This window comes from Leucopleurus acutus, assembly GCF_964270905.1.
Source record: "Leucopleurus acutus genome assembly, chromosome: 6".
In the NCBI taxonomy this organism is placed as follows: domain Eukaryota; kingdom Metazoa; phylum Chordata; class Mammalia; order Artiodactyla; family Delphinidae; genus Leucopleurus; species Leucopleurus acutus.
The window spans coordinates 61,320,713-61,333,728 of NC_139149.1; the positions used below are offsets into that span (position 1 = coordinate 61,320,713).

Sequence of the window (13,016 nt, forward strand, 5' to 3'; positions counted from 1 at the left end):
TTATATTGATTAAAGCCTGAGGCAGTGAGCTTGGTGGTCCGCGGATCTGTCTCTTGTTTCAACAGTATTTGGACAGAACAGGCCCAGGGACGCCCTTTGCTCCAGCCTCCGACCTTTTTCCAGTCGCAGCCTTCAGAACCAACCACTGAGCTATCCTCGGCCACCGGGACCAACCAACACCATTTTTTGAGCTTAGCGCCTTATTACCAATCAACCATGAGCTCCCAGATTCGTCACAATTATTCCACCGAGGTGGAGGTCACCGTCCACGGCCCGGGCAACCTGCATCTGCAGGCCTTCAACACCTACCTCTCTCTGGGCTCCTATTTCCACCGAGACGACGTGGCTCTGGAGAGCGTGGGCCACTTTTTCTACGAATTGGCCAAGGAGAAGCGCGAGGGTGCCCAGCCCAGCCCAGCCTTGAAAATGCAAAGCCAGCGGGGCGGCTGTGCCCTCTTCCTGGACGTGCAGAAGCCACCCCAAGATGAGTGGGGTAAAACCCAGGACTCTGTGGAAGCTGCCCGCCAGACGCCCCGCTCTGTGACTTCCCGGAGAGCCGCGACCTGGCTGAGCAGCTGAAACTCACAGAGAAGATGAGGACCACGTGACTCACCTCTGCAAGCTGGTTGGTTCCCAGGCTGAGCTGGGCGAGTTCTCTTACAAACACTCACCCTCAGGCATGGCTAGGGCCTTCTGGAGCCCAGCTGTTACCAACCTGGGTTCTTGGACTCTTTAATCAATAGAAATCGATAAGAGGCCAGAGGGGGAATTTAGGCAGGGCTTTATTGGGACTCATGCTGCAGCATGAGGGAGCAAAAGCAAGTAACAGGTGCCCTGGCCCGTTCCTGGGAATGGCGAGGGTGCGTTGCACTGGTCCCTTAAATGGGGTGAGGGTAGGGGTAGATCGGCGGGTGGGGCTGGAGGGGCGGCTTAGGTGGTCTGCCCATCCCTCTAGTGGTGCTGTGAGCAGGGATCATGCCTAGTATCCTGCTTTTGCTCCCCACACCTCTGAAGTGTCAGTTGGGTTTTGGCCTTTTTGTATCTCTTTGTTCATAATTTGCCTCAACTGTGCAAGCAGGCAGTTATTTTTAGTCCCTTATAGTTTCTTTGTATTCTGTTGCTGCAGGAGACATTTGTCCAGGTGCAAGCACTCCAGTAAAGGGTCCCAGGTCCCAGCCTGTCCCACAGCGGCGTCTGAGGAGCCCCTCTGGCGTCAGAGCTTCTGCCTGAAGCCCGTCTCTGCAGCCACTAGGCAGCTTTGTAAGCACCCTGGGGCCCTCTCCCAAGCCTTGGGCCAAATGGGAACAGTAAAGCTTTTTGCAGCCGAAAAAAAAAAAAGGCTGAAAATATTTTAGATATAAGTTCAATAAAATTGTATTATTAAAATGAATTTCACCTGTTTCTTGTTACTTTTTAAAAATGTGGTTACTAGAAGATTTAAAATTACCTGTATAACTTGCATTATATTTCCATTGGACAACACTGTCCTGGGCTTTTACTTTGGGACATCATTGTTCCCAGTGAAACAACTGACCATTAGTAACAGCCAGATCCTTAATCACAGAATTAAAACTTAATTCAAAACACTTCTGAATGGATGAATTGTATGGTATGTGAATCAAAGTTAAGAAAATTATCCTAAATAAATTAGAAAACTCCTTTCTAATTTGCATACTGCTGCATTATATGTCATGGTGAAAAATTGAAAACAACCCAAATGTCCAAATAGAGGAGTGACTAAATAATTAATGGCATAGTTTCATCATAGAATTCAGATATTAAAATGAAGAGTGTAGGCAAACTCTTGACAGAGTTTGTAATAATGAGAAAATTCCTGTTTTCTATGATTAAATGGAAAAAAACCCCAATATATATTATTTGCATCAGACCATAACAGTTAAAAATGACTAGAAAAAAAAAACTAGAGGGAAATACTAGCCCCAAAATATTAGTAATGTTTGGGCTGTGGGCTATGTGAAAATTTTTCCTCCTCACACTTTTCTTATTTTCCATATTTTCTATAATCATCAATTTTAAAATTGAGAATATTTTATTAAAAAACCCAATAAATCCTAACTTTAAGCCCATTTTTACATTTTAATTTCCAAGAAAGGAGAGTAGAATAATAGACTTTTACAAAATTTAAAAACAGAAGTTGGAACAAAGGTAGAATTTCTGTTTGAAATCTTCAATAAGCCTTCAGTTAACCAAAACATTAATTATCCCACTAATTAAGTACCACTGTCCTTGTTATAGAAACATGAAGAACAGTTCACCAAACTGAGGTGAAAATGGAGTCAACTAAGGGCTGGTGCAGTGTTGTTGACTGTTACTTTGTTGATTGAGACCATGTAACACAAATTCCACCAACTATTTTCTTTTTTTTGGTAGTATTATTATTAAATGCACTTATTTTTTACTTTTATTGAGATGTAATTGACATATAGCACTGTATAAGGTTAAGGTGTACAGCATAATGATTTGACTTATATATCGTGAAATGATGATTACAGTAAGTTTAGTCGACATCCATCGTCTCATACAGATTTAGAAAAACAAATGTTTTTTTCCTTGTGATGAGAATTGTCAGGATCTACTCTCTTAACTTTCCTATATATGATTACAACAGTGTTAACTGTAGTCATCATGTTGTACATTACATCCCTAGCACTTACTTATCTTATGACTGGAATTTTGACCACCTTCCTCCAATTCCACCTCCCCCCACCTTTTATCAACTATTTTCATTTTCTTGAAGTTTTCTTTTCTTCCCGTAGCTGAAGTCTGGAAACAATAAAATTCCCTGCTCCTTCCCAAAGTGAAATTTTCTATGTTGCTCTCTTTCGGCTGCTAATTTGTCATATATTCACAAACCTGTTCAAATCCCGCCCCCGCCTTTTCTAAAGAAGCCTTTCCTGGGCCTTGCATTTAGGCTTCCACTTCAGGTTCTCCTCTCTCTGCTCCCCCTTATTACCCACGGCCTCCATTTTCTTTCCCACTTAGCAGTCTGGGTGGTATTTCGTTCCCACTTAGCAGTCTGGGTAGCTGTGACCCTAGTAAAAGAGCTCTCTGTAATATTTATTATCTGCTCTCACCAAGCCCTGTGACCTCTCTTTGCAGTCTGCAGCAGGATTCTAGACAACTAGCACTCCCCTGCCCTGTTCAGGCTGCTGCCTCTGCCCTCAGTGCCTTGTCATCTACTGCCCATTAAAGATTTACCCAACCTTCAGCCCCAGCTGGTAACCCACTTCCTGCCAGAGATTTCTCAGATTTTGGCAGGCAAAAATAATTCTCACTCAGTCCTATGTGAATGGAGGGCACGGGCTGGGTCTCATTCACCTTGTTCCTACTCAGCAGAGAGTTTTCCACACAGTAGATAGTGCTCGATGCATGCTCACAGCGCTGGAGGGACTGAAAAGACAAGGGGTGCTGAGCTTTTTCATCTCCTCTTAGTGGTGTGCAGAGATTTTTCACAGCAGTTGGGGATTTCTGACTATCCCTAAAATAGAATTTTAGAGCTAAGAAAGAGCTGATCTAAATTTCTCACTTATAGATGATGAACCCAAGGCCCAGTGGCATTGAGGCCAGACACATAGCTGGTCTCCAACAAAACCAGAACTAAAATGCAGGCCATCTGGCTCCCAAGTCAAATCACTACTCACCTTTCCCTGCCTATCTTGTACTTTCTTTTTGTTGTTATTGTTGTCTTCTCTCATTTATAACCTTGTACGTATTAGGCATTCCACAAATATTTGCTATACAGACCAAGATTTCATGATCCTCACAATAATGTGAGTGATGTAGACAGGAATAATGTTATAAGGCCCATTTTACAGACAAGGAAACTGAGGCACAGAATGGCTAAGAGGTAGTGCTTTTGGACAGGTTGTTTAAAAATCTCTCCAGGCCAGTACTCTTCCCAGTTCATTCCATACTGGGGACAGGAGATTCAGCAGAGTCCATGCTTAGTGGCAGGAGGTAACAAAGAAGTAGGTTTTGGGAAGGTTGGTCTTCATTTTGTAATGGACACACTTCCCCCTTTAATCTTCATAGTGTTGCCGTGGTCAAAGACGTGGGTGGATTTTTCTGTGAACTGCTTCAGCTAACCGCCAAGGTCTCCTAGAAGTTGAGGGAAGCAGGGGGAAAAGGGAATAACTAGGAGTCTGACTCCCCCTTGCCACCCTCCAATACTCAAAAGTGTCAGTGTGTCCATGATGAACAGCTGAGGCTGCTCCACCTTCTTCTTCAGAGTTTCCTAAGGTTCCCAGAGGCAGCAGCTGCATCTCTCTCCTGCTCAGTTGAGAACTCCTTGTGGAGTTCCTACCTCAATGTTCTCTGATGAACTTCTGTTTATAGCATTTACAATAGAAATGAACGATGAAGTTCTCAATATTGAGGGTCCTTTAGAGGCACGTTTAATAGAGAATGGGCTCCAGAACCATTCTACTGTTTTTGAATCGCACCTTCATCATCTCCTCTTTGGTGACTATGGGCAAATTTCTCAACATCTCTGTGCCTTAGTGTCTTCATTTGTAAAATGAGAGTAACAGTACCTTCCTTATAGGATTGTAAGCATTAAATGATATAAAGGATGTGAAGTGCTTAGAACAGTGTCTGGCATATGCATTCACACACACATATATACATATACACATACACATATATAAGCGCTCATCAAATGTCCTACAGTACTTCTATTATCATAGAACCGCATATTGCCTTCACAAGTAGTGAAATCTTAATTTCTTTTTCTTTTTCTTCCAATCTTGTACTTTAATTGCCTAAAACTTTCAGAACTGACTTTTTGTGTCCTCACTGAAGCCTCTCAAGAAGGAATAAAAATAATCTACTGTGGACACTACTGCCCTCCCTGGTTTGGGCACCCAAGATTTTAATTCACACTGAATACTCCTTTTGTAGCAAATAGGGTGACTAGCTGTCCTGATCTGCCTGGGACTAAGGAGTTTCCCAGGACGTGGGACTTTCAGGGCTGAAGGAAAAAGTCTCAGGGAAACTGGGACAATCGGTCATCCCAGTAACAAAAGTTCTACTAAACACTTTAGTCTCCTACCTTATATAAATGACAGCCCTGTGAATAGGCATTTGCATTCCAATTCTACAGATAAGGAAAACCGAGGCATAAAGGCATTAAATGACTTGTCCAAGGACATGTAGGTTATAAATGGCAGGGCAAGATTAAACCTTACATGTGTTTAACTATAAACTCATGATCATTCCACTACTTTCCAATGTGGAAGTATGGGTGCTTTACAGCTGTTAACATCTGCACAGGGAAAGATAACCCTGTGAAAGACTTAGCTTAACAATTGATTTATTATGGGCTAGTTTCTTTGAGGTCTTGCTAATTTGCATGATTGACACATAGGAGAAGAAAAGCAGCTGCTTAAAATGCATAAATTATTTGAAAGTGATAATGAACCAGGTAAAATTTAACTTATGCAATCTCAGTCCGTTTAGTCTTCCCTTCCTGGAGTGGGAGGTGGGGTGGATGAGAGACAAATATGACATGTATTTACATGTCTAGAAAATATGAATCCAGTTAAGTTTATTAAGCTAAGTTTGAATCAAAGTAGTACACTACAGTCAAACTAGTATAGAAGAAAATTAGGAGAAATATTAGTAGTTTGATAGTAGTTGGATTAATAATTTGATAAATTAGTTTGATAAATTAGAGCTTGGTTTTCTTCTTTTCTGTACTTTTGAGATCAATTTATTGATTCATTCTTTTCTTTCTTTAGGAAAAAGCAGTAATTATAATTAAATACTGTTTTAAAAATTAAATGCTTGAATTTTATATTTATAAAAAGATAATAACAGTCAAATGGTTTTTTTTAAAAAAAGCATAACAGGCTATTCAGTGAAAAGTCTCCCTTCTACCCTCAAGCTACACCACAAAGTTGTTTCCCTCAACAGAACCAACCACAGATATTCATTCTGTGTATGTCCCTTTAGAGCTAATTAATCATCCACAAGCAAGTACAAGTTTATATCCCTCCTCCTTCCAAAAAAATGGTAGCATGTGAAGGACATTATTCTGCACGTGAATATCCTTTTAAACACAGTAACACATCTGAGAGATCTTTCTCTGTCAACACATAAAGGCTTTCCTTATTCTGTTCTATGGCCACATAATATTCCACTCTATGAATCTGCCGTATTTACTTAACTAGTTTCCTGTTGACGGTAATACATCACTTAAGCAACTTTAAATTTATTGAATAAGTAATACATTCGCATGTTCATTATATGTATATAAATAATTTATATATATAAAATATATAATGATATTTATATAGAGATAATTATATAAATAGCTTGCATTCATTAATGTCTTCCATCCACCCCAGTACCCCCACCTTACCAAAAATCCGCCCAGGTAAAAACGTTATTAGTTTTAGATATAGCTTTCAGAGTTTCCTTATTGATATAGAAGTAAATACAAAGGTATGTGCTTAATTTTCTTCCGATTATATGTAAAAAGTAGACTAGTATATACAAAATATCCTGCAGTTTGCTTTGTCCACTCAATAAAATATCTTGGAGAAGTTTTCATATCAGTACACAGCAAGCTTCCTCATCTTTTAACAATTTATTTAACAATTGCATAATCTTCTGTTGTGTGGATATACCATATTTTATTCAACTGGTCCTCTATTAATTAATGGTCATCAAATACTATTCTGCCTGTTCAAATGCCCTGTGGCTCAATGTCCTGTGACTATTGTCTGGCATAGAGAGAATTTGATAACTTAAGTTTGCGATAAGTGCTCAACTGCTTCTTTACTTTCACTGCGTTTTTCACATTAAGGGTTAAATATCCACGCTGATCTACTTGTTATTCTGCACATGGCAGAACCTTCTTACCTTAAGCACCATAAATAGTCTCTCTGAATATCACTGAAACGCTGTTGCTATCACAATGAGGAATTACAGAAAATGTTGCAGCAATTATTACATTACTCTTCCCTATTGATTGAGCTGTTGCAGAAGATACCAGACGTGAGTGTTCCGAGGGTGCTGACAATACCCGAGGAATTTGTTCTTAATCATTTTTGTTTTTTGGGGTGTGGAGAGAGTAAAGGCTTCAATGTTCATTGATTTTTAAAATGTTCCCTGACCATGATCCAAAATGATAATTCCTAATGATCCCTAATTAATTACTTCAAGAGCTAGAGTTTTACATCATTAAATAATACAGAATATGTACAAACCTGCTTTTAGTTTGTTTTGGTGGAAACAATTTGCATAGCATATACAATACTATAAAGTCCTTCATATGCAAGAGACATTATTAGAAGGCTTTTATTAAAAAAGCTAAACATAAATTACGGTAAGGTAGCTTTGGTTGTAAGATGGTTTAAACGGAAACAATCCAGTGGGGGGAAAATTAATCTACTTTTCTAAAATAGAGGCATGTTTTGCAACGAAACAGGGCAGACTCGTTGCTGTTTTACAGAGCGTCTTTAATTCTAATGCATACTTACTACAGCGGTAATAGTGTCTATCGAACACAGCTTGGCAGCATAAAGTAAAAAGAAACGGCATTGAACTATAGCAACAATTATTTAGTTTTCACATAAGGATGGGTTTCTGGGGTGTAAACTTTGTTACTCAAGAGATATCATAGATTTAAAATGTTATTTTAAAGAATAAGGATTTAGGCTTCAGAGATAGTGTGACATTTTGGCATCTGGTGGGCAAGTTAGTATAGTGGTTAAGAGTATGGGCTGTCATACTGTCTGCAATACTGTCCATAACTGTGGAATTCATAGCCAACACGGGTATGAATTCCAGCTCCAGAATTTTGTTACCTCCAGGTAAACCACTGCGCCTCTGCTTCCTTATCAACCATGTAGGGCTGTTGTGACAGCGCCATGCCTGCTTGTGTATTTCAAGCTATCAGTAAGCAGCAGCTTTTTACAGTTTGCTCACTGCACCAGGGCACCTCTGCAAAGCCTTTGAATCTCGTCTTTGATTTGTCCCAACTTTAAGGCATGTTCTGGTGTCGCGTTGGGGTCAGATGACATCCTGGGAGATGATCATGAAAGCCTGAGTTCTGGGAGGCCACCTGTCTCTCCACCTCTTTGGGAACATCCCTGGGTTGGTTTTGTTAGGGTTGGGCTGAGAACTGAGGGTGGGGAACCACGCTTAGTAACCCCCTTGACGGCCTCCTTATCTAAGGACTGTGCTGTGCTAGGGCATAAATCTTCTTGTCCTCCATGTCCCGGGACTATCACTGGAGTGCTCCTGCAACTGGGTGAAAATCATATCGTGGGATATAGAATATAAACTCAATACTGTCTGCTAAGACTCCTCTCCTACATCTGGCCAAATTTTTCTGAGCACCCAGAAGAAATGGTGAGAAACTAATGATCAGTTGATAGCAAGTTGAAAAGGCCCTCTTCATGTCTAGTTCCTACATTCTAAAGTAGCTATACAGTAACCTGTCAAGAATTTTATTCTTTCTTTAATACCTGTAATAAAGAATGGGGAAAAATAGGGTAATGAAATCAAAACTGTGTTCTGCCTAGTTTATAGATGTATTAGAAAGAAGTCATATGCCATCAAAAGTGTCTATGATACATACAGAAGAATAAACACAGTATTCAAAGAGTATGCCCTTCAGAAAAGGTCAAAGAAAGACGAGCCTACAGTTTAGAAATGGTAATAATGTATGGATTCAATGAAAAGTTTTAGGTTGTGGCTGATTCTTAAAAACATTTAAAAAACATATAAAGTCTAAATCAACATCTGAAATAAACAACACATAAATATATATATAGGTCTGAAAATTTTCTTTCATTTATAATCCTTTTGTTTTTTTTTTTTTTAGATTAAAAAAACGCCTTTATTTCTAAAATGTGGCTTAACTACACCCGCGGTGCGCTAAGCCAGTTTTGGAACTGATCCTGCAGCTCGGAGTAAAACCGGGCCAACGGAGGCGCAGTCAGGGCTCCCAGTTATGGGCACCAAGGTGTCACTACTCCAGCAACTCAATCTACAGAGTTTTTCTTCAGCTGTTTTTTGTGACGTATGGAGAGTCATTTTGGATTTCTCTGTACGACAGAGAGGTCCGACCTTGAGGAAGACCGGTAGCCCACATCCTCTGCTTTTATAGGCTTAATGATATGGCCTGGCTTGGTGACAACCTTGGGCATAGTCAGCTTTTGGAAGGACCTCTGGGGGTTCCATGTAGATCCTATAGGGGTCTGAATGGTCCTTTCAAATTGCTGATGGTGTGTGAATGGATATGGAAGCATCCGCACCTGATGAGCCACTGCATGGACGTTCCGCTTCTCATTGAGAATCACATTTGGCAAATTCTTGTCTCTCCTTGGAGGACCCTCAGGGGCTTTAATGAGAAACCGGCGTCTCTTCTTGGCACTGGGCTTCAGGCCCACACCACCCCACTCGCCCCAGCCAGGCAGAGTCAGGTCCACATCCTTCGGCTTACTCGCCTCCACAGCTTCCCTCTTCTCTTTCAAGAAGTCTCTGATGACATCATTGCCAGCAAAAGCTTCCTTTATCATCTGCCTTTGATCTCTCTCTTCATCTTCCAACTCCTCTACTGTCGTGGGAACTGCCAAGGACTTCATGGAAGGAGATTTTGTGGTCAGGAGGTTCTGAAGATCAATCATTTGCTCCTTCCTTTTCTTCTCCTTGGGGACACCAAGATGATTACTTGGGTTCCTCTCCAACTGCTGCCCTTCTACCGCAGCTCTGGGAAGCTCCTTGTTTTGAAAACATCCTTCTTTGCCCAGTTCCTCCAGTTCATCCAGAGTTCGTGCTCTCTCCGGCCTCTGCAGCAACAGAGGCTCCACTTCCTCCCCGGCAGGTTCCTCTCTCTAGACCACCAGAACTGTCCTCGTTGAACTCAGTTCTTGCTTCCTGGACTGATGGCTCTCCCTGTTGAGTTTCTGAGTCAGTGCCCTCAATTCAGACAGCACCTCCTGGCTGCTAAGATCTTTTCCTTCTTGACTGCCCACGGGCTTGGCGATCTGGTTGAGCCCAGACTTTTGTCTAAGTGATCGCCTTTCCTCAGATTCTTTCAACAGAATTTCTTCCGCCACCACTGGTCCTTCTTCCTCACTTTCAGGAGCCTCCTGGGCTGCAGGCTCTGCAAGTTCTTCAGGGTCCCCCTGGACCTCAGCCTCTTTTGTGTCACCTGAGTGATTCCTGAACATCCAGGGGTTCGGTCTGTCTGCCTTCACCTGCACCTCATTCACCACGTCAGGGACAAAGGGTTCACCCTCTTCCTCCGCACCTCCCTCCTCTTCCGCACTCTCGGAGGCCACCTGGATCTTCTGCATCAGCTCTTTGTTCCTGGCCAATTGTTCCTGCATAGCCTGGCAAGCCTCCAGGTCATATTTGGCCATAACTGCCTTTGACTTTGCCCATTTCCCACTGTTCTGGTGCTTAAGGCTCATTCGCTCCATCATTCTGGCCTTTTCGAGTTTTTCCAGTTCTTCCAGTGCTGCAGCAGGATTGACCTTCCGCAGCTTCTCGGACTCTTTTAGGGCTTGCTTGGCCTTTCCTTTCTTCAGAAGTTTGTGATACGTTTTGCTTTTGATTTTCTTCTCTCTTCGAGCCCTGGCCTCATAGTAGGACTGCAGGGCCCGGGCCCTTTGAAGCTCTGCTCGGCGCATCTTCACCTCTTCCAGGCTCATGGCTTTGAGAGAGGCCTTTTCCATGGGAGTCAGTAAAGGGTCTGTCACTGGCTGCTTGTTCTTATGGACAACTCCCCTGCTCCAGGGGAGTTGCTTGTTCTCATGGTTCTTATGGTTCTTATGGTTCTTATGCTTGTTCTTATGGTTCTTATGGCTGCTTGTTCTTATGGTTCTTATGGCTGCTTGTTCTTATGGACAACTCCCCTGCTCCAGGGGAGTTCTTGCCTTCCAGCCACTGACCACATGTTCGATGGGAGGAAAGATGGACTGCTGCTTGCTCAGGGGAAAAACCAGCTGCTCTGCTTGCCGGTTCTTCTGCACGACGGGATCCCATTTAGAGAGGACTTGTGAGGTTTTATCGAATGCCGCTTCTCTGTGGATCCGCTCAATCTCTTCTCTGTGAAGGGGTAACTCCACAGTCTTCTTCGATTTGACTCTATTCAGCTGCTTTTTCACAGCAGCCAATGAGGATGAAGTTTTAACAGGCTCAAGCAGATCTGAAAGGACCAGCTTTTCTCCTGATCCTTCAGAACTGACACTGAACTCTGACACCTTCGGACTAGCCTCAGATCTCTCAGCCAATATCCGCCTATTCTTTCCATCAAGTGAACTGATTGCTTCCAGAAGCTTTTGATGCTTTCTTTCTCCATCACTGTCCCCCTCATCTTCACTGGTGCTCAAGGGGTACTCTCTTGGCAAATCCTCTAGTTCTTCCTGTTGGTTTAAAGCCAGAAGGCTGCTCTCCGCAGCCCGACTCGAGCTCATCTCACCAGCCTGTATCTCACATGGGCCAGAAGCGGAAGCCAAAAGGCTCATTTATAATCCTTGATCTTCAGGAGAGGGGCCACATCTTCAGTCACTGCTTATCCTAGGCAGAGATTACATACTTGATGAATAAGTGAACTGATGAATGAATGAATGAATAAATAAATTAGAATAATGCCAGGGTCCAAAAACTCCTGACAAATTACAACATTTACAATATTTTCAATGGGATAATAGAAAGCCACAGATGTAAATGTCTCATGGTTGAGTGATGAATCTAAAAATAAGATAAAAGAATTCTTCAGTATTTAAGGAAAAAAATGGTAAATGTCATCTATAAATTTCCTGCCTTTATAAAAATGCAGACTTTTGATTAAATATGAAACAAAAGATAGGTCTCATGACCGTATTACTCACTATGACATAATTTCATCAAGGGGCAGTGAGTGAACGTGTCATTAGTAATATTCACACAAAAGAAAACCTAAGCTAGAATCCTTAAGTCAGTATAGCTGAGGTCAAACACGCTAATCCTTCCCCTAATTTTTTGCCGTTTTATTATTTTAGGAGCAAAGATAGAAACAAACAAAAAAACCTGTATTTTCAGGTATGCTATTAGCTCATTTACTTTATTATCTGAAGATCCTATAACGTAATATTTTATTCTGAGTCTTGCAAGCAATTTGAAATTAAACATTTTCCCTGCACCTGTAAAAATGTGTAAATGATGAAACAGGCAGCATGATGATCGCTTTACAGAGAAGCATTTCCTTCATCATCTTCAAGGTTGTTCAGATTTATGACCTAATCACCCGTGGCCCTTTAACAGGATGCATTTGAATCTGATTAAAAAGAAAAACAAATATCAGTATGGATATATTAATAAAATGTGCCTGACCTTTTCACTTATCTACCTCCTTCAACATAACGTGAGTTTCAACTCACAATCAAAGAAGGGAGTTTCTGGGAATTTAATCTTGAATGTTTCAGCTTCACAGTTGCTTCAGGAGTTCCTGCCTTCGTATTGGTGTGTGTGGATTGTGGAGGGCTATCTGTTTCCTCCTTCTTTCTCTTTGGGGTTTAATTACTTTACCTACATCCTAATTCAGGTAACTCATAAAGCTTAGCCTTTGTTGTAGGTCCAACAGCTGTCTTATGTCAGTAGCAAGTAAAATGTTCACAAAGTACCGGAATGCAGCAAGACAGTTTATAGCGCTGCAATAAAAGGTAAATTGAATTTACAAAGATGCATTTGTCACTGATTAGAAACTTACAAAGTTAATTGGAAACACTGTGGAGGTGTTACCACACAACTCGAGGTGTAATGGGTGCTTCTAATTCAGCCTGAAGGAGAGTTGCGGCTCCCGTTATGGTCTCACACAGTAAGATGCCTGGCGACGCTCTCCAATTTAAGTAGCAAAGCAACACCATAAAGATCTTAAATATTTTTAATGGAGGGGAGTGTAAATTTACTCACTATTATTCTTGAAAACAGCTAGAGGAAAAAGCCTTCAGCGTTAACTGAAACACAGTGTGCTAATCACACGGCCCCTCCTAGAAAAC

General features: G+C 41.5%; 1 protein-coding gene across 1 annotated transcript; it reads right to left on the reverse strand.

Annotated features, from left to right (window-relative positions):
- Nucleotides 1-9,014: 9,014 nt before the first annotated feature.
- On the reverse strand, nt 9,015-11,472 carry LOC309962678 (U3 small nucleolar RNA-associated protein 14 homolog A-like; the record flags this gene model as incomplete). Its single annotated transcript, XM_082840604.1, is given in 5 exon segments — nt 9,015-9,062; nt 9,066-9,866; nt 9,870-10,764; nt 10,886-10,889; nt 10,892-11,472. Coding segments are annotated over 5 exon segments (2,310 nt in total). The 5' UTR covers nt 11,454-11,472.
- Nucleotides 11,473-13,016: the final 1,544 nt, after the last annotated feature.